This window comes from Thunnus maccoyii, chromosome 12 (assembly GCF_910596095.1).
Source record: "Thunnus maccoyii chromosome 12, fThuMac1.1, whole genome shotgun sequence".
In the NCBI taxonomy this organism is placed as follows: domain Eukaryota; kingdom Metazoa; phylum Chordata; class Actinopteri; order Scombriformes; family Scombridae; genus Thunnus; species Thunnus maccoyii.
The window spans coordinates 6094445-6116206 of NC_056544.1; the positions used below are offsets into that span (position 1 = coordinate 6094445).

At 38.6% G+C, this 21762-nt stretch overlaps 1 protein-coding gene across 1 annotated transcript; it reads left to right on the forward strand.

Annotated features, from left to right (window-relative positions):
* The first annotated feature begins 1182 nt into the window (after positions 1 to 1182).
* On the forward strand, positions 1183 to 10317 carry urod (uroporphyrinogen decarboxylase). The gene is made up of 10 exons (XM_042428021.1): positions 1183 to 1373; positions 2776 to 2888; positions 3073 to 3152; positions 3946 to 4008; positions 5403 to 5600; positions 5817 to 5978; positions 8193 to 8327; positions 8831 to 8931; positions 9494 to 9560; positions 10045 to 10317. Exons 1-10 carry the CDS (start codon positions 1351 to 1353, stop codon positions 10207 to 10209), a joined length of 1107 nt encoding a protein of 368 aa, XP_042283955.1. The 5' UTR covers positions 1183 to 1350; the 3' UTR covers positions 10210 to 10317.
* The last annotated feature ends 11445 nt before the right edge of the window (positions 10318 to 21762 follow it).

Genomic DNA, 21762 nt, shown 5'->3' on the forward strand with positions numbered 1-21762 from the left:
GAAATTGCAAACAAAATTTTTTGATTTGCATTTTATTCACAAATTTATTTGACACTTTTTGATTGCAGTGTTGATAGTTTTGCTGTCAAATTTATTTTTTGATTGCAAACCTACCTTTCATAATAATGGACACAAAACTATGTCCACAGCATGAGTGGGTTGTGAAAAATTGTCTCTTCCTACACCCACACTTCTGCATCCAAACCTTCCCGTACAGGCTGGAGCAGACGCCAAGTTCTTAGGACGTGTAGAAGGTGGTAAGTCCTGTCAAATTCAGGCCCTCCTGACTCATCAGGAAGAGCTGGCGGTCCAGCCCCAAACCACCAGCCCTCCTCAGCAGTGCCCGTGCTGTATCCCCCCAGCAGATATCAGCATGGTACAGCAGTCTAAGAGCCACCTGGAGTCTACAGGCTGCGAGCCTGCTCTCAAGGTCCACCAGTAACTGCGCCCCCTCCTGTACAGACAGATATACAACTTCAGCCATAAGCCAGTGATGATGAGAAAAGATAGATCCTGATGATCTACAGAAGGAGGTTACATGATGCCACCAGCTTGTTTATAATCAGCGTCCTCTGAAACTTTGGGGAGAAGCCATTTCCATTTTGCCACCTTGGAGACTGCCTTAGGTAGGTCCTCCTCCTAGTTCTTCTTGAGCCAGCCCTACAAGTCTAGGTACACCCCTAGCACCTTAATTCCACCACACAACAGTGCCTCGCCCTTTGCCCAGTTAACTTTGGTGGAGGATGCCTTTTCATATGTCTGTAAACTGCTCTCTAAGGCCTGAATATCTTGCCTATTTCTCACCAAGACTGAGACATCATCCTCATAAGCTGAGACAACCACAGGGAGAGCCCCCTCGCCCACCCACCACCACCGGGCTCCACGACCCTCACCTCTCGCAATTTATTAAACAACAGAGGGAGAAGGGGCTCAAAAGAACTTCTGTGTGTCTGCAAAATACTCAGATACATCTACATTATTTTTGTTTTTGTTTTTGTTTTTGACAGAAAACTGTCTAGCTCTTCAAAAGAATAGATCCCCCCTCACCTACCTGGGTGAAGGAAGGAAGAAAGAAAGAAAGAAAGAAAGAAAGAAAGAAAGAAAGAAAGAAAGAAAGAAAGAAAGAAAGAAAGAAATGATTCGTATTAGGCTAAGTGTTTTATTTTGAAACCATAACTCGTTTCCTGGCATGGTCACGTGATCGTCCAACATGGCCGCGCCTTGGAGCGAGTTATGAGTTATGCAGGCGAGTTTAAATGACAGTTGAAGAGCTGCAGGTCGCGACAGACATCCCCAGAGAGAGACAGCGGAGCGCCTGAGAAACCCTGAGACCTCCTCAGCCCTGCCGACATGAGTAAGGCCGACTTAATCCTGTAAGTAGCTCTGTTTTCAGCCTGTATCACAGTATTGAAGTAAGGAGAGCATTTTGGCTGCTCGCTGTCAAAACGTAGTGAGGTCATGAAACTTGCCTGTGTCATTCTTATGAAAACAGTTCCTCATAGACAATGAATTCAATCTACCATCATGTTCACCGTTTATAATCCTATTCTCACAAAAAAACAGTAACAATTCCCAGTCATTAATACTGCGTATTAAATCTGATAACGCGCTCTTCTTTCCTTTGTGGAGAACTCCCCTTTGAAAACCATCATTTTACTGCTCTCTTGCTCTGTGTTGAAGTGTGTTCCCCTTTCAACATGAATTACTGGCTTTTACGAATAAATTGGGTCTCCTAGTAAAATTCGGCATATAAATGATGCACTTAGAGTACGTAGTTCCCTTAAAATAACATATATTATTTTGGTGAAGTGTGCCTTTTAGGGAGAAAACACATATTGTTGCAACAATAAATTTGCAGTATTGATAACTGAGTTTGGTAAAGTGGATGAGAATCAAAATAAAGAGTGCATCACATTGTTTTCTGAGTGATTCCAGTTAAACACCAAGACTGCCACTATACTTAAATCATGATATACTTTATATGGTATATATACTTTTTTTTAAAAAATATTTTGACTGAAGAGTCTGACAGCAGTTCTGCGGATTTAATCTATCATATATCCATCCTAAGTCCTAGAAGTCAACTGAATTAAAGTTGGAGTAAAGTTAACATAATTGGTTTTGTTTGGAGGTTGCAGCGGTCTGCATTGACAATCATTGTAAAACACTTTATAATAGTCCAGCCAACAGTTAGATTTACGTCAAACTGTGAATTTCAGTCCGCTTGTGATGTAGCCATCACGCTGATACATCCACAGCAGCCTTTCATTCAACCGTTTTTTCTGCTGCTGGCAGGTGATAAGAGAGCCCAGGAGTGTTATCTCTCATAATCAACCAACTCCTCAGCTCAATGCCCAGTATTGCTGGGGAGGTGGATGTCTGTGTTTTAGATAACAGAACTGTGCTAAGTTATTGTTGACCCCAGGATCGTGGATTTATGGCAGCACTCTCAAAGAAAGGGGGAAATGCATTTAGGCCCAAAACAGAGCCGAGTTTGAAATTTGGAAAATCTGCCATATCAGACAATCAGTCAGAAATATAATTTGTTTAGCCTTGCTGCATGTGAAAGCCATAATCTGCAGCTTTTTAGACAAATCAATTAGCTCTACAGTATAAAAGTGTGTTGAAATGAGTGTGAACTATGAAGTCAAAATAATCCTGTATGTTCCCACTGAACCATACACAGCTTCTGTAAATCTCTGTTTGATGCAGCATTTCTTCAAGAGCTACACAAAACAATGTTAAACCTATGTGGCTGTCTGTTTTTCCTTCCAGCCCCAAAGACTTCCCTCAGCTCCAGAATGACACATTCCTACGAGCAGCACGAGGAGAGGAAACTGAACATGTCCCAGTCTGGTGTATGAGACAGGCTGGAAGATACCTACCAGGTACTGTGATCAGTGCTTCTCTCTTTTTGCTCCTCCAATACATTTTTTTCTCAGCCATACCAAATTCAAAAGCTTTCTTTGAATCATCCTTATTGTTGGTTTTTCAAATTCAAATATCATTAAACAGTGCAATTTCAGAACCAAATAGACAGTTGCTTCACGTTTTGTTGAATCTAATCTGCAGAGTTTCGTGAGGCCAGAGCAGGGAAGGACTTCTTTGAGACATGTCGGTCACCAGAGGCCTGCTGTGAGCTCACGTTGCAGGTATAACATTGTTTTTAAACTTCATATGAAAATTCACATACAGTATGAATCATTTTTTGAAATATCTTCATACTGTTGACCTCTAAGACAGTAGTGTTAGCCTAACAAGATTTTCAGCTAGCTCCTGCATGCAAATATACATTGTAAATCTAATTAGACTTATTTAAAGGTGCAGTGTGTAGGATTTAGTGGCATCTAGTGGTGAGGTTGCAGATTGCAACCAACTGAAAATGGTACTCAATTCTACACACTGCTCCTTTAATCACTAAACCTGAAAAAAAAAGTTTCTGAATGTTCAGAAGCTCTTAAACTATTTTGAGACAATTTCAAATGTTGTAGCATGCTGAGCTGATGATGATCATCTAAAATCCATTACTACAAGACAGCAAACCACCAGTGCAATAAAACAAACAAACAAACAAAAAAAGATCTTAATGTGTGTTTACTTTAGTTTTATACTGTCAAGAAACACATTTACATCACAGTTAACTCATTTTGATGCCACTTGCCACAATTTATTTTTATTACTTAATATTAGCCCCAACATGCAAATAACCACTGAAAATTAATTTAAAATGCTGAATAGATTAATGCACTTTTTAAGATACTTCCAAGTAGTGTCATATTGTGTTGAGATGATGGAGGTATAATTAAATATAATGAGTCCAACAAATGACAAACCACACAAATACATTTTTATGTAAGTTATTTCATTTCTTGTTTTGTTTTTTTTTTGTTTTTTTAAATTAAAAAAAAATAAATTTAAATGTACTCCTTTCTTTCCCACTTTCAGCCTCTTAGACGTTTTCCGTTTGATGCTGCCATCATCTTCTCTGACATCCTAGTTGTCCCACAGGTAAGGACAACAGTACAACAGTCTCATTGTTTAACATGTTCATCACACTTATTGTCTGTGATAACGTTGGGGTAAGTGTAAGTGGGGTAAAATAGTGGTCAGTAATAACATTGACTTTGTCATTTAAAAACGGGTTTGTCTGTGGAGCATTTTAGACCTCTATTAGCTTGTGTTTGTTTTACAGCACAGAGATTAAGACCCCATTTACACCTGGTATCAACATGTGATCTGTATCTTGATACATTATCTGGATAATGATATCCGATCCATGGGTCTTTGCATTACACCTGATGTTAAAATGTGTTCTCGTTATCTCAGTTGTGCCCGCAGTGTGATCAGATCTCAGTATGCAAATAGACATCCCAGGTCAAGGGAGGTAATGCCATGAATGGACCTCATTCACCTCTAAATCTCGTTTTGCCACATCTACTACTAGTAGCTTTGAACGAGCTTGCTTAATCAAGCAGGAAGAGGCGGAGCTACGTGACCTTTCAACTTGCTGGACCGATTTTTTTATTTATTTTTTTCTTATGAATACCATTATGCTGTTTGGGTAACATTAACACCTGGCTGGGATCCAATCACAATGCAAGCCTGGACACCTCCAAATGTGTTCCAAGAGCGTTTATACCTGTGTTCATGTGTTTTTTCTAATGCAAATAACCTACCTAGATATAGAATGCATTTTAACGCCAGGTGTAAGAGGGGTATTAAAGAGTGAGTATTGGACTTGCAGTCATCAGGTGGGCAGAAACACAACTCCACAGTGACAACAACTCTAGGCAATTTTTTGCCAATATGTTATCCATATCCACTCAATTAGCTGGGCCTATGTGGTGGCTGTTTATCTGTCAGCTTGTTCTTATGGTTTTACTGCTCCCTAGTGGACAAAAAGTGATTCATGCACATTTAATGGCATTTTACTGGACATACAAGCAGTCAGCTTAGCTGTTAACTGATGAGATACTGGGCGCCAAAATCATCCGTATGAAAACCTGTATATGATTATTACTGATATTTTGCTGGGTTTGGTAGGTTTGATCATCTTTAATTAAAAAAAGTCATCAATTTAATACACGGTTTTGAAATGTCAGACTCTAATTTGCGTGAAAGTAAGAGTAATGGGTGTCAAGTTGAGATGAGATGATGAGTATGGGGAGTCTCCTTTGATCCCAAAGACAAACCAGCTATGAAGAGTTACTTGTTTCTTATGTTAATTTCTGAAAATACAGGCTATAAAGTTAAAAAAAACAACAACTTTTTTTGTATGATTTCTTGTGATTTCAGGACAGTTTCTTTATACACATGTTGCACTATGTCTCTCCATCTGTATCAAATCTGTTGATCTCTTTGTGTGTCTTTATCCATTCTCGTGCTCATCTTCCTCCCTTCAGGCTCTGGGTATGGATGTCCAGATGGTGGCAGGTAAAGGTCCTACTTTCCCGGAGCCCCTGAAGGAGCCAGAAGACCTGCAGCGTCTGCGGGCGAAAGTGGACGTGGGCAAGGAGCTGGGCTACGTTTTCAAAGCCATCACTCTGACCAGACACAAGATTGAGGGCAAAGTGCCGCTCATAGGATTCACTGGAGCTCCGGTGAGAGATGACAGACACAGTCAAAGATGTTTTGGAAAGCATGTGTAGGTGTTCTGGAAGCTGAGATGCATTAAACAGTTAGAAATTGGTGTTTGAGATGAATTTTAATGCTGCCAAAGTACAATGACCTTAGTTCTTTGCATCTTTGAGTCTGAAAGTATCATTCTCAGAAGCTTATAATTAACATATTCAGTTTTTTTCTGTGTCCCTCCACAGTGGACGTTGATGTCCTACATGATAGAAGGCGGAGGCTCTAACACCCATTCCAAGGCGAAGCGTTGGCTGTACCGGCACCCAGAGGCCAGCCACATGCTGCTGAAGATGCTGACGGATGTGATAGTGGAGTATCTGCTGGGACAGGTGGCAGCTGGAGCCCAGGTCAGACCACTGCCTTCAACACTGCACTTACTAAATGTTTTAAACATGCATTAACACCCTTTAGAAATTCTTGATTTAGAGTTTCCTGTACTTTTTAAACTGACTTGAACTGAGTGCAGACTCAGCAGGGTAAAGGTGCAGCCAGAACAGATTTTGCTCCCTGTTCATTTCTAAGCAGAAGGGCGGAGTGGGGGTGTGTGGGAGGTGATATATTTGCTTCTGGTCAGAATTGACTGGCCTCTTTCACTTTGCACAGAGTTCAATCTGACTGAACTTTGACACGTGAAATTACTAGCCTCTCCAATGTCCAGCTGATGGGAGCGAGGGGGCAGGATTCTCACTCAGGAAATATTGATTGTTAATATTATTGCTTTTAGAACAGCACAGTGAAATATCATGAGCAGCAGAGAGACATAGAGGAACAGAGGTTAATCACAGTAACATGTTTAACAAGTTCTATAAGCTGTAAATTTACAACTCTAGGGTCTGCGGCTGTTAGCCTGTTTTTGGCAACACTCATCACAGTTAACAGTATCAACAGTTATAACTTCTCCTATTAAGCCACATTTTATATTATTACAACCGTGTGTCACTATAATGTCATTCACTGTCTGTTTATTCACCAGTACACACTTATGGTGTTAAAGTTGGTGACAAAATACATCAATAAAGACTTATATCTGCTTACAACTACATTATAGTGTATTATAAACCATTTATCAATGTTCATATAGTGCTAATAAAGGCTGAATAGGGACTTCACCACATGAATACATTTTGCGAGACAAGATCTGGTGTGATCACACATTGTCAATCTAACCTCAGTGCATGCAGTGACTTTTTCGTCTCAAATTTCCCCCTGATTGAGCCGTTAGTCTTTACTTTTCTCATGTTGTAAAAATACAGGTTTTCTTTTTTCCCCACCACATACTGACACATCATACCTCATTATCAAGGCGGTAACCAGATGATGGGCTAACAGTTGGTTCACTCCTTAAATACGATGCCTTTGATGCTGTGTGAACAGATGAGCAGTCAGCCTCTGCTATAATTCACTACATGAAAAGCTGAACATAATGTGTTTTTGGTTTTTTTTTGTAATCTGACCAGTCATGAAGTGCACTTTTTGTGGTTTGTAGGGAGCTTATAGTTACAACCACAACAGGATAGAAAAAGTGTTGAAAGCCTGGCAGAATGTATGAGTCAGACCTGAGAGATTCAGTATGCAGCACAGTGTGGAGAGTATTTCAGAGTCGGACATAAATACGATCTGCTGATGGTGGCAGCTGCAGCACACACTCCTTATGGAAACAAACCTGCTTCTCGGTATCAGCACAAAATACGTTTGAGGCAGCATTCTTTTTGTTTTCCTCCCCCTCAAATAAGTTGAGAACAGCCTGAGAGGGAAAAACTGCATTATTACACAAAGTCTGGGCAGTGTCATATGAGCAAAGTACGCTGCCATTTTCTACTGCAGTTTTCAGTATTTGGGGCAGCAGAGAGTCTGTCCTTCATTGTGGACTGGGATGCAGGTCCCCATATTCTGCTTGACCTCTGACCTTCCTGCAGAGGAGTGTTAGAAATGAATGATTATTATTTGATGGTGAACAGTAGCTGGGATAAAATATAATGTGTACAACTACCTCATTGTATGAATGTGTAATACTTATTTTATTTTTTTCAGATTTTTATTCATTTTATTTTTATTCATTATTGTCTTGTTTTTATTGATTCCCTTAGTGTTCTTACTGCTGCTTTTTCATTGTACTGCATACAATGACAGTAAAGTGTCTTGTCTGCTACACACACACACACACACACACACACACACACACACATACATATATATTAAATTAATTAAAACATTAAGGAAAAGAATAACAAAAAGAAATCCTACTGAGATTGTTTAAATCAAAGTGAATCACATAGATGGTGAATGTAGAGAGGTCAAATCAGCAGCCGTTGTTCTCCTTCTACTCTTTGAATAACACTAATTTGAGATGGGGGTTAACAGACAGAAAAGTTTAATTGTTTTCCTCTTATTAGGCCTAATTTGCCGTAATTTTACAACAGTACATTAGAAAATTAAAGTGTTTTAAGATTATGCCTCAGCTTTCTGTTCCTCCGTGTTTATGAGTTGTTTATCATTGTCACAAGGTAAAAGGTCTCCCTCTGAGAAACATGTCTTTCCTCTGCTGTGTGTCTGGTCTCCAGGCTCTGCAGGTGTTTGAGTCCCACGCTGGCATTTTGGGTCCAGTGGAGTTTAAAGACTTCTCTCTGCCTTACCTTCGAGACATCGCTCGCCGCGTCAAAGATAAACTCAAGGAGGACGGACAGGACGTCCCTATGGTGAGAGACAGAAAATAATCAATGTGTGCACCCATACATGTAAACATGCTTTCATTCACACATATATGTATGTACACATTAAGACTTCTACACTAAAACTGTAGAACATTTTCACATTTTCACGTTTCTTCACAGATAATAATGTACACCTGCACATCACCTTCCTGTTTCCCACAAACGAGTCGATTTATTTATATATCTGTTGTATTATTCAGTTCATTCTCTTGTTATAATTACCTGCTATATTAGTTTCTATACTCTGTTCTATTCTCGTTGTCACTCTGTTGCTTCAACAGTTTCCCAGGAGGGATCATTAGAGATTCATCCAGTCTGATGGAAATCACTGTTACACTTTATAACCAGTAGATGGCAGCATTTCACCAAAGATGGATCATGTTGATCTGGGCAAAACTTCTCTCAAAAATCTGTTAATTTAACTTTCATCTCTGTGTGTGTGTGTGTGTGTGCGTGTGTGTGTGTGTGTGTGTGTGTGTGTGTTTCAGATTGTGTTTGCAAAGGATGCTCACTACGGTCTAGAGGATCTGTCTCAGTCTCATTATGAGGTGGTCGGACTGGACTGGACTATTGACCCACGATCAGCAAGGTAACATGCACACAGAGCTATGTTGACTTTACTACTCACATCTTCCCAATAATTATGTAAAAAGTTGTCTTGTTTCTAAACTGTCAGCATGGCCCAAAAAACTTCTGTTGCAACTCTTCCACACCAAAGTTGTTTTTAAAAATGCCCAAATTTGTCAAAGCTGTTTAAATTTCAACCACAGCTGGTTCTTCCTGTTTTAGTTTGTGAAATTTGAAGCATTAAAACATCTCTGGAATGTCAACATGAATAGAAAAGCTGTAGCCTCTTGAAAATCCAGTGTCATTGTCAGACAGCAAAAAAATGGGCTTGAAGCTAAGTTGAACTGAATGTATCTCAGGGATGTAGCCAGCTGTAGCTGTAATCACAGACCATACTGTCCTGTTTTCCTGAGGAGCAGGTTAACCATTACTGACCTCTCCCTCGTCCCTGGTTTGTCACTCTGTGCAGGATTTAAGTCAACAAACATCCGTGTTTCTTGGTCTGCTCATTAAATACTTAACCTGTTGGTTAAAAGATTACTGTGTGTGTGTGTGTGTGTGTGTGTGTGTGTGTGTGTATTCAGGGAGCGCACAGGAGGGAAGGTTAGCCTGCAGGGAAACATGGACCCTTGTGCTCTCTACGCTCCAAAGGTAACCACCACTCCCACCTTGGATAAGACTTTCTCTACTTTTTTTATGTTTAGTTTGTTTGTCTGTATATGTTTAAGTATGTGTTGTTGTGTTTACTGTTTGTTTTGTGCTAAAAAATAAAGAAAGAAGAAATTATTAATGGAAAAATGAGAAAGCATCAGTGATCTTCTGATCCACCAGAACTGCTGCCAGTTGTGAAACTCTTCACATTTCTCAAAATTCTTCTTCTGCTGCTGCTATTTTCAGCGTCCTGCATACATGCTGTGATTCCTATTCTAATCCCACTGGATTTCCAATGTAGATTTGAAGTGCCGTAACTCATTTTGACAAACTTTTGTTTACACACAGTATGAAAGTTTATAAGTCTTTGCCAAAAGTTCATAAAAGTGTTCATCCTCTGACCCAGTTTCAGCTAAAAGTATCTCTTGAAAATATGCTAAAGCATATTAGTATTGAATGATTTCTGTCCATCCTCTTTCTTTAGGATCGTATTTCAGGCATCGTGAAGAAGATGGTGGAGGGTTTCGGCACAAGGGGCTACATTGCCAACCTGGGCCACGGCCTTTACCCCGACATGGACCCGGAGAACGTCGGCGCCTTTGTCGAAGCTGTGCACCAACACTCAAAACGGATGATCAAACAAATGTAAAGATTAATCCTGTCTGCCTGTGTGTAAGCCAAACAAAACTGATGTTAATGATGATACAATGTATAATAATGCATTATTTTATTAAAAACTGTTAAAAGTTGTAAGTTATTGGTGTTTGAAAATTTACTCCCATAGATTTAGTTGTAGAGTTGTACATTTTCACAATGGGCTTCGGTAAGAGGCTGGTGATGAACCATGGGCAAGGAGGAAACAAATGGTAAAAACAATGTCTTGATATTTAATACATGACACACAAAAAACCATGTTACATTCACATAAATTCCCTACATTCTTGTCCAGTGTAGACTTTCAGGATAAACAAGATGTTGGTTTTTCTAAGACAAGATTTTCTATTAATCTGAAATATCTTGATCTGACCAGGAGTGGATTATATGTTTGGATTGGAAACTGTTGACCTCATTCTTGCAAATACATGTACATTACAAACACATCTGAAGTTGTAAGAGATCCTATTTGTATTCATATTAGATCTGTTCAGTAATGGTGGAAAACAGCGTTGACTTGTAGATTAAAAATATTCATTTAGACATTTGTCATCCAATCAAACTCAGCATTATGTTACATTGCATCGTCAATCAAAACCGAGCTCTTCATCAGTACAAGTGGCTTCTTTGTCAAAGGTTCTACAGATTGTGCTGTGAAGAACTAAAGGATACAAACAAACTGCTGTGAAAACAAAAGCTGGTGATTTGGCAAAGGAGTTTCAGCAAGGGACACACTACTGCAGTTATATAATCAGTTTTTTAAGGGAAAATGTCAGCACACAGCAGTTGATCATTCCATCCCACATCTTAACAGTGAACAAATCCCCCGCCAGATCTCAGCATGAACAGTTTTATTTTTACCGCAGTGGATAGAAATTCTAAGAAAAACACAATGTACGAGAAAATGCCTTAATGCTGTTTTTCTCTTTGTTTTTCACTCTACATCTGTTTGTATCCTTTTTTATTTCATCAACTCAGACTTGTAGAAAAAGTGACTTTTGAAGTGAATTACATTGTAATCATCCTGGGAGCTTGCATCTAATTTGCAGTTAACCACTATATTAAGGCGTACAAATGTGCATATTTGGCTATTTTTTTTCCATAGTATTAATTTTTAGTCAAATTGATGTTGCTTTGTATTTTAAATAAAGTTATACACATTTACTGTCGTTTTCTGATCATCTTTAATATTTTAAAGTGTATACTGATGTTGGATTAGATTTCCTTTCCACTCAAAGACCAACACACTCAACTAGAACATCTGGCTTATGCTTTTTAGATTTATTTTGCTGTGATAGCTCAGCCACTGGGCTTTGAGCAGGGTGTTAATTCTTCTTTATGCTGTGAAACTCAGAGAGAGTGGGCATGACGTCAACATAAACCAAGTTCTACAGCATTAGTGGGTTTTTAGCCATGCTAGGAATGTAGCTCTAGAGGTGGCAAGGTTGTTGTCCACCACTTTGGTTCGACAACTATTGGATGAATTGCCATGAAAGTTTGTACAGACATTCATGGTGCCCAGAGGATGAATCCCACTGACTTTGGTGATCCCCTTTCCTTAAGTGCCAAATTGAGGTTCACCTTAATTTTTTTCCTTGAAATATCTTGACATCTATCAGATGTATTGCCATGAAATTTGATACACACATTCACATTGCCCTCAGGATGAACTGTAATACTTCTGTAAACTCAAAATTTTTCATCTAGCGCCATCATCAGGTCATTTTTATTTGTCTAATACTTGTCTAATGACATTTCCATCAGCCTCCGTTGTACTTTTCGGTTTGGTGCTATTATTATCATGCTAACAGGCTAAACTAAGATGGTAAACATGCCAAACATTACCTTCTAAATATCAGCATATTAGCTTCGTCACTGTGAGCATGTTAGCAAGCTTATGTTAGCATATTACTCTGCCTACATACAGTACAGCCTCACAGAGCCGTTTGTTGCAGACTCTGGTCCTGTTAATACACAGTGTATAAACTACTAAAAGTAACTTAAAACTACAAGTCTAGCTTCTGTCTACCTCTCTCATCTCTCTGTGTCTCCTTTTCTGGCAGCTGCCTCACATAGAAGCACTTACCTTTGCACTCCTTATTTTTGGTTATTCATAAATCATTTAGCAATGGAAGCTTATTCTGCTGTTGGTCTTCTCAGTTCTGTCGGATAAAAATGTCTAAATACTCTAAAACTTATTTCATAAACCCACTTATATACTTTCTGTTTGTTTTGATGGCTTATGCATCTAATTGGAGGCTGAGGTCTGGCTCAGAAAATGGGACAGAGTTGTGACAGTGACTGGGACTTTAACTGGGACAGAAGTGAGACGGTGGCCTGCCTGAAGGTGTGTGAACACTTTTTTATCATCCAGACAGTCCTTTGAGACACGCTTTGTAATGAAGGTCTATAATAATAAACAGCTCGACTCTCTCAGAGTATAATGTGGCATCTAGAACAACGTTAACTAATGCTAATGGTGTAGAAACTTTTAAAGAGTTTTCTCAAAGAATTAGCTTTAAAAAGACAAAAGAGAGGAGGCTACACAAGTGTGTTTGTTAAATGCAGATTTCATAACAACAAATGCAGATTGAAGTGACCACATGCAGCTGATCTTGGAGCGTTTTCCACTGAATAGTAATAGTAACTGCCTTCTTCTTCCCTACCAGACCCTCATAGCTCTGAAGATGAGCTTTCAACATGTTACATAATCTGTAGGTACTCCAGACTAAAGTAAATCTTTCAAACATTGAATAATTCACAGTTGGGATCACCAAATTGTCAAATCCAAGTGATAACCATCACAGCTGATGGAAGCAGGCCCCAAGACAACTCAAGCATGCTGTACTGAAGTCAAAAGAAAGAAGCTCTCCAGATACAAACTCTTAAAAACACTAAATACTTTCTGCTTTTGCTGCCAAGCGATGCTCACTCGTGACCCCGTGTCCCAGGATGCATATGTGAGCTGTGAGCAGTTTCACCCATGCCCTCTTCTCTGATAGTTTCATTTGTAATAGTCTCCAATATTTCAAAAGAAAAAAAGGAAATATTTAAGAAAAATTCACAGAATTTTGTGTTGCAACTTTTCTTCCTCTTCTTTTCTATCTTGTTAACAATTTCGTGACCCCTTGCATTCATTGTGTAACTCTCCGGGGAGTCCCAACCCCACTGTTGTAAGACTGTGTATGTCTTCATAGCAGTTAGTTTGTTTTGCTCCACCCAGGCTCCACCTTGTTCCCTAAATGTTCTGGTAACTGACACATGGCAATAAATGGGAAACCCAAATCAAGACTTCAAAATTTCCATTCAAACCCCAACTGGTGATGTCACAGATGATGGTTATAAAGTTAAGAGTTGTAGTTGGAGAGTAAACAATGACTTTAAAAATCTGTTCTTCTCTTTTTTTTCTGTCCCCAAATATTATCCACAAGGAAATAGAAAGCTTTGAGAGAATTTGAAGCTGAATCACTTAATTCATAAAGTCAAATAAACATATAACATGTAACACACACACAGTATAACACATTTATAGGATGAATCCTATTAAAAAAGCTAAAAACCAGTAGGTCATGTGCAGTTTCAGAGCTGAATTTCTCTGTTGTCCCATGAAGTGTAACACTAATGATCAAGCCTCAAATAAAAGTTCACCTACATGTTAATTTATGGATTTGATCCAGGATTCAGTTGTGTTGATTTGGAGGTAAAATAGGAAGGGAAAAGGGAAGAACAAGAAGCAGAGATCCCTGCACAGTGAGTGGATTTCTATAAATCATCTTCACACCTGTTAAAATCATATGTAGAAATGATATAAATGGAGTTATTTTCCATCATGCTGTCATGTTTTTTGCATTCCACTGCATTAAGGATCTTTTGCTAAGAGGTAAGACTTGATTAACACAATCACGAGAAAAATGCACAAGACAAAGTCAATATTGTGATGAGTGTTAAGCTAAAATAAAACAAAATAGGATGGGATGAAAAGTTTAGGCAATTAAAAATATGTGGGTAAGACCATTAAGTGTCACGCTACATCCACCTTTGCTAGTTAGAGAGGGATGCAGTTATTCACACACATTCACACTCAGCATACAACAAGAAGTCACCCGTCAGGAACATGCAAACATGGGACGTATGATTGTGAGCCTTATGGGGTACTAATGTGTAGGTCTTAGCTTAACTGTGTGTAAGCACTTGTAAATGTCAAAGGTCATTTCAGGACAGGCAGGAATGTTGAAGTTGCACATCATCTTCACCAATCAAGACTCACTACACTGTACCATTACCGTCACAACCACCAGTGAGATGCTAGATAAAAGCTGAGCAGGCAGATAGCATCCAATCACAACGCTTGAGCTTTTTTGTCTCCATGTGAATTGAACAATTTAGTAAACTGGGAATGAAAAGCTATGTTTTACTACACAGAATTTGGCTTAAAATGAAATCATCTGCATTATTACTGTAATCATAACGGAAGCGTTTTACATGAGGAATTAGGAAAAAGAGATCAGTTAATCCCAAATTGTGTTTTTCTCTGTGAGGCAGCTAAGAACGTCAGATAAGCAGATTCTAGTAAATCCGGTTGTTGTTGTTGTTGTTGTGTAGGAATCCAGAAAAAGTCATAACATCATGTGACCAGATTGGGGGGCGGAGGGTGTTTACGATTTCAGGGGCTCCCTCTCCATCAGTGACAGGGTTACTGACACCATACTGCTCTCACTGCGGTTTGAACAGCTCTGACAGCGGATGTCAGTATTTTAGACTGAAATCATTCATGTCGGCAGATATTCTTTGTCTAGATTCGACCTTTTTTGTAACAAATGTGGAATTTGTCATTTTGTTAGTTTCATTTCAAAAGTTTACAGTCTTTTTTAGACCATTTACACCATTTATTTGTACCTTAAAGGGACGTTTTAAAGTTTAAGTTTAAATTTAAAGTTTTTTTGACTCCTTAAAAATCCTTTAAATCTGTAGATAATCCAATAAAATCCTTAATATATAGTATTTTATTAATTTAGCCATTAATAAATCCCAAATTTGGGGTGAACCCATACATTTGCCCCTTAAATTAAAAATTAGGGTCTTTTCAAGATACTAAATAAGGAGTACCTGTAATGTAATTTACCCCATACAGAAAACCCATTAGAGACCTCTGAATATTTTACAGTCCATTAATTTATCTATTAATTTGTAGTAAAACGATTAAATACCGAAACAGGGAACAATAATCCTTTAATATATCATTAATATGCTTCTGAAAAATATTTCAGACCCTTTAAACCAAAATCACCCAACCTTAATAACACTTTCAATTGAATTCATGCTTTTTAAAAAAAATATTTCAAATTCATTTGTAAATCAAAAGGAAAAACATGCAAAGGCCCTCTCTGGACAAGTTATAAGACACATAAAAAATACTCTGCTTGCTTTGAATAATAATTTTTCACTAATATGGTTATTACACAAAAAAGTTAAATTATGATAAAATCCTTAAAATTACATCTACTCCTTCTTCCTCATTGAAAATTCGATCTATGAACAAAACTGCTGAACACAAGATGTCTCCTTCTTCACGGAATAGTCCACTCTCAGTATTTGTGCACTGGAGGCTTCAACTTCCACATCACACTTGTATAAGTTGCACATTGGACCACAACTGGCTCCAAACTAGTTGTGTTGTCACAAATTGCGCTTGTAGGTACACAAGTTAAACTGAGATTTAAGGTGAGAAATATTCACCCTTCAGCACATGAATGTGAACTCTGCACATACATCATCCTGCACCATGAAGCTCAAACATCCAACTGAAGTAACAATGAGAAACTTTAAAAAAAAAAAAACTGAGTGGAGGGGTGCTTTAAGTTTCAAACAGAGGGTAGATGAAATAGAATTCAAGCCTTCAAATAATTAAGAAAAAGCAGAAGAAAGCAGACCTCAATGTTTATACAAAAATACACAAAGCTCAAAGCAGCTGGATTAATGTTGATGATGATGGAAAAAATGATTCTTGCTCAATTGAAAGCAGGTTTTCATTCATCTCTGTCCTTTGTGTCGTTGGAGTACCATAAGCACACACACACACACACACACTCAAAGGCTTTTGTTGTGGCCCCCCTATTGCGTAAATAGCAGAGACAAATGAACAAAAATCATCACTGATTGTCGACAGGTAAGAAGAGGCTTGGACTGTGTGTCAGTGGGCCATCTGGGAACAAAGTGACAGCCTGTGTGTGTGTGTGTGTGTGTGTGTGTGTGTGTGTGTGTGTGTGTATGTGTGTGTGTGTGTGTGAAGGTTGTAACAATGAATCTGTGCTCTTTAGAAATGGAGATCAATTTCCACATGGTCGCCTTTAAAGGCTTTGGCAGGAGAATAATATATAAGTGTGTGTGTGTGTGTGTTTGTTTGTGTGTGTGTGTTTGTCTGACTGTGTACATGTGCGTGTACATGCACGAGTCATTTCATTGTGTGTACTCACGTGTATTTGTGCCTGTGTGTGTCTGGGCTTTTATGTGCTTACTTTGTGCACATAGATTGAACAGGTGAGTGTGTGTGGGTTTGTGTGTGTGTGTGTGTGTGTATGTTTGAAGGAGGTCCAGGCTCCATCTCTCAGCAAATCAGCGGGCCTGAAAATCCAATCTGCCTGGAGAGACAGCAGGCTGTAGATCATCTGCCATGGATGGACACTATCAGCGCTTTATCAGTGACCGCCCCCAAATGCACACACACACACACACACACACACACACACACACACACACACACACACACACACACACACACACACACAGCCCACTGTGACAGAGACTGATATGGATTATTACCACAGTGGTTATGGAGGGAGGTGGAGAGGGAAAGTGAAACTCTGGGTTTATGCTGCGTTCATGTTCTTTCAGAATTATCGTAATTACGAGTTTGTAACGTTCACATCAAAATTCAAGTTGTATTAATGACTGAGAGACTCAGACTTTTCTGAATATTTCTCTGATATTTTTTTAACAATACAAAAGTGTCTGAAAACACATACAAATATGGACGCCTCTGTTATATTGTCAGTGCAACTCTCTAGTCATACAAGCCTCTTGATGATGTGAATGCTTAATATCAGTAAATCTACATGCACATGATACACACACACACACACACATATACACATGTCAGGGTTGGTTTAAACATAATTATTGGGAAGATATGAGTATTAAAGTCAACATAGCTTTGTGAGTGTGTGTGTGTGTGTGAGAGAGAGATTGGGAGACACAGTGTAAACTGAGGAGAAAAAGATTGAGCATATAGCAATCAATTCTCCATCTATCTGTCTGGATAATTAATATAAATCTGCTCATTTACCATCAGCCAATCAATCTAGATTTACACTCACACACAATGTGATGAATTTACTGATGCGCACATACACACACACACACAAAAACACACACACACACACACAGGCGGTGCACACTTAGCACTTCTTGATGGCCTGATTGTCTGGTTATATGGCTCTGCAGAAATCTCTAATGAATGAGAATGAAGCAGTGAAGGAGGGATAGAAGAAAAATATTCTGATTAGAGACAAATGAGTGAGAGATTGATGGAACTACATCAGCCTCCATGTGCTTCATTTATCACTAATTCTGGATGGGTGGACGGGTGAAAAATGCAGGATTTACCACACCAGCTGGGAGGAATACAGACTTTTTTTTTGTAAAGTCTTTCATCAGCGTGTTGTTGTGTGAGAGGATAACTTGATATTCCAGAGTTTAGGGCATCAGACCACCCCTGAGATTTAGTAAATTTAGAACGTATCCAGCTGCTGAACAATAATATTGTGCACTGACACACAAATTAGCAAGTCTATTACAAGACAAAAGGTTGAAAATTGATATAGTGTATTTTTTAAATGGGAGCATTTATTTGCCATCAATCCAGTATGTTGTAAACGTGATTGCGCCTAAATTTTCACTGAAATCGTTTTAGAAAACTGCACCTGTTTATGCATCATGACTGGATTTTTGTCCTTGACCTTGTATTTGCATATTAACTGGATATTGTGCTCACTTGTGTAGTGCATGACAGTTGTATTTGTTTGTATTGTTTGTGTTTATTGTTGCAACAATGTTTTGTTTCTCTTGGAAAAGAGATTTTAATCTCAATGAGACTTTTACCTGGTTAAATAAAGAACAGAATATATATATGTCCTTTATTTAACCAGGTAAAAGTCTCATTGAGATTAAAATATATTTTATTATTACCAACAGGAGTGATGGCCAAAACTACAAAAATAAGACCCAAGTTGCAATAAACTGGAATGATCCTTTAACTATAGCAATATTGTGCTCTGTCTCATCAAGGGGAATATTCATGGGAGTTTTCAGTTTTGCTACTTATATGCAATTATGATCACAGCGAGTGCAGCAGCATAATTGTGTGCATGGAAGCATATCCAGATATGATTAACTGACTGGGACCATTCTAATGACTTAAGTACAAAATGAATGCAAGTAATAATGGAGACACATAAGTGACTGTTTGCACTATAGTATAAACACTTTATGACAAAGTGTTGCCTAATTTTTAACACAAAATGAACATCTGCCATTGAGAGAATGTTTGTGGTTACGTATATCTCCCATTTGTGCAAAAGCAGTTCAACTGTTATGTGCATTTATTGCGTAAAACAACTACCAATTTTCAATTCAAACCTTGTTAAAATGTTCCATGCTGAATTGTGCACGGGACAACTTCACTGACCACTGTGCTGCAGCCTCTCACTGAGCTCATACGAAGCTTGGTCAAACTTTCACAACTGTTCCTCTCTCTGCTGCTCTCAGCCGTGATTTCGGTGTCGGATTGATGGAGCCGTTCACCACCAGTGTTCATCAGATCCAGTGTTACACAATTGAATTATGAATAATGAACAGTTTATTATTGACTAGTTGCACTGCCTTAAATTTGAGTGTAACATATTTTTACTATTTTTCTGAAAGTTCTCCCTTCCTCCAGTGTTTGCCCTTGTCTGGCCCCCTTATGCACAATTTTCTAGACCCACCACTGAATATAGTAGTAATTTCTGCAATGATCTATCCGGATTCAAAATTCACAGTGTATCAGCACAACATGCCGTGTCTGCACTGTTTCTTCTCACCCACTGTATGACAGCGAACAGTCTGACAGGCAATGTGAGGGGAGGAAACATTTTGGGAGTCAACACCATAGATGGAGAAGTTATGAACTAATGGATTTTGCTTCAACACACATTAATAAAAGGAAAGTACTTGTAACGTGTTTCACACTTTATTCATAGAAAAGCACTGAGATTCCAACACAAATCAATATAAAATGGTAGTAGCGTTACATAAATAGTAATAAATTCTCGCTTTATAGACAGTAGCTCAAGAAGTCGCACAAAAAAATTACAAATAAAAAACAAAAAACAAGTGTTGATGATAAGCTATCATACTTCTGTGGCAACAAATACTGGAAATACCTTTTTCATAATCAGTAGCACAAAGAGGCAACAAACACTTTCAATTTTCCCTTAAGTTAGAAAGAATCCAAAACGAAACAAACTGGGAAATAGTGGGTGAACTAGTGAACGATCTCTACCAGCAAATAGTACTCTCCTACAAAAGAAAGAAAAGGGGGTGAAAAAATAAGAAAACGTCTGGCTGATACAGTTAACACAGATGGAAAAAATAGAGATCAAGTTAAGAGGGAGGAACTTGTAATGCTGTCAGTTCAACAAAATGCATCACATAAAGGCAGGAGCTTCCAAGTTAAGCAACTGGTAATAATATCCCTCTTTCATATAGAAGAACTATTTGTTCTGAGTAAGGATGTCATCCTTATCATGCGGAAGTAGTAGCCAAGAAATGATTTCATCCTCGTTATGTAGAAACCTTGCAGAAGCAGGATCAAGCCGAACCCTTGACGAGGCTTTAAACTGTCAAAACTACACAGACATCAACTAGTTTGTGCAGATACAAGGCTGCTGCAGCGCGCTGATGTCACGACTGCTTTAAAAAAGGTAGGACAACAGAGGACATGGCCGGTCACATAACAAAAATCCTCCCTACAGTATGTGAGAGGGAACGAGGCGATGAACAACTGAAGATTGGGAAAAGAGAGAGACAAACATAATGAGAAAGAAGAAGTGAACACGAGGTCATCCACAGGCCGTCTCTTTTGTTCATACAGTTGCTGATTCTGATTCTCTGACGTGTGTGTGTATTGTTCTGTCTCACTGCGGCGCCACCACTCGACACCTTGAGAAGACACTAAAGGCTTGAGTCCTGATTAAATAAAATCAACAAACAAGTAAAGCAAAAATAAACTTTGTACATTGATCGGTCAGAAAGGCATTTTCCACCATTTTAGTTTTTTTTTTTTCCTCCTTTAAATGTTGCAGCGAATGCAGGCTGGCTACTGCGCATTGTCCAAATACAAAGCATGCTCATCTTTGCCCCCCCTCCCTCCCAGCCCCCCCCCAATGTCTCTTCTTGCACACTTCTAAGTTTCAAGGGCGTCTTTAAGAGTTGACAAGACCGTCAAAGTGGTTCTGCATAGTCAGGTTTAGTACGTATCTGTTTACAAATGAATGCCTTCCTCATTTTCCTCAACACCACGTAACATGCTTCCTTTTGGAAAACAGATTCTTTTTTTCTTTGCAAATCTAAAAAAAAAAAAAAAAAGATACAAATAATAATAGTAATTATAGCAAAACAAAACGAAAGAAATGTACACAGGAGCACCTGAGAAATGCCTTGAAGTCTTTGCTCTTACAAAAAACGCTGTCAAATTCCCCATCCAAAACAGTTCAAGTACACCCCCGCCCAAAAAACAACAAAAATAACATAAAAATAAAGAAAAAAAACCAAACACATAACATACTTATCATAAATAATTATAACTTTACAATTTTCTGAATTGACACTTTAATATTTACAATATCTTAAATGCTTAATGCTACTACTTTTTGTTTTGTTTCTTTAAGTGATGTCCCTGAGAACTGAGTTTAGCCTCTCTTTTCTTTCATTTGCTCAGTTTTCCTTTTTCATTCTTCTATCTGTGTTTCTTCAGATCAAAAAGGCCCAGAGTTGTGACTGACTACCCGGGTAGTGGGTGAAGGTAGCTCTCGTGGAATGTAAAAAGCAGACAAGAAAATGTCCCTCTGACTCATCCGCTGTGTCTTTTTTAAACGTCGTCCTGTTCCGTTTGTGTGTCTGCGATTCCTCCTCAGTCATACAAAGTTACCAAACAATCAATAAATAAATGCTGAAGCAGGCAGGAACGTACTGAAGAGGTATTTGTGTGAAGTGCTTGTACGGCGACATTTAGTCCAACCAGTAAAGATTCAAGCTCTTGCTGTACTGTATACTGCCATTAACAACAACACTTTGCCACTGGGTAAGAAAAGGGAGCATGAACATTCCCCATAAAGAGACAAAAAAAACTTCCTGTGCCAAGGCATGTGGTCTCAAATGTGTACGGTTGAGTCATCAAGTCATAAAATATAGCTACAGTATCTTTTGTATTTGCACTGTGTATCTGCAACCC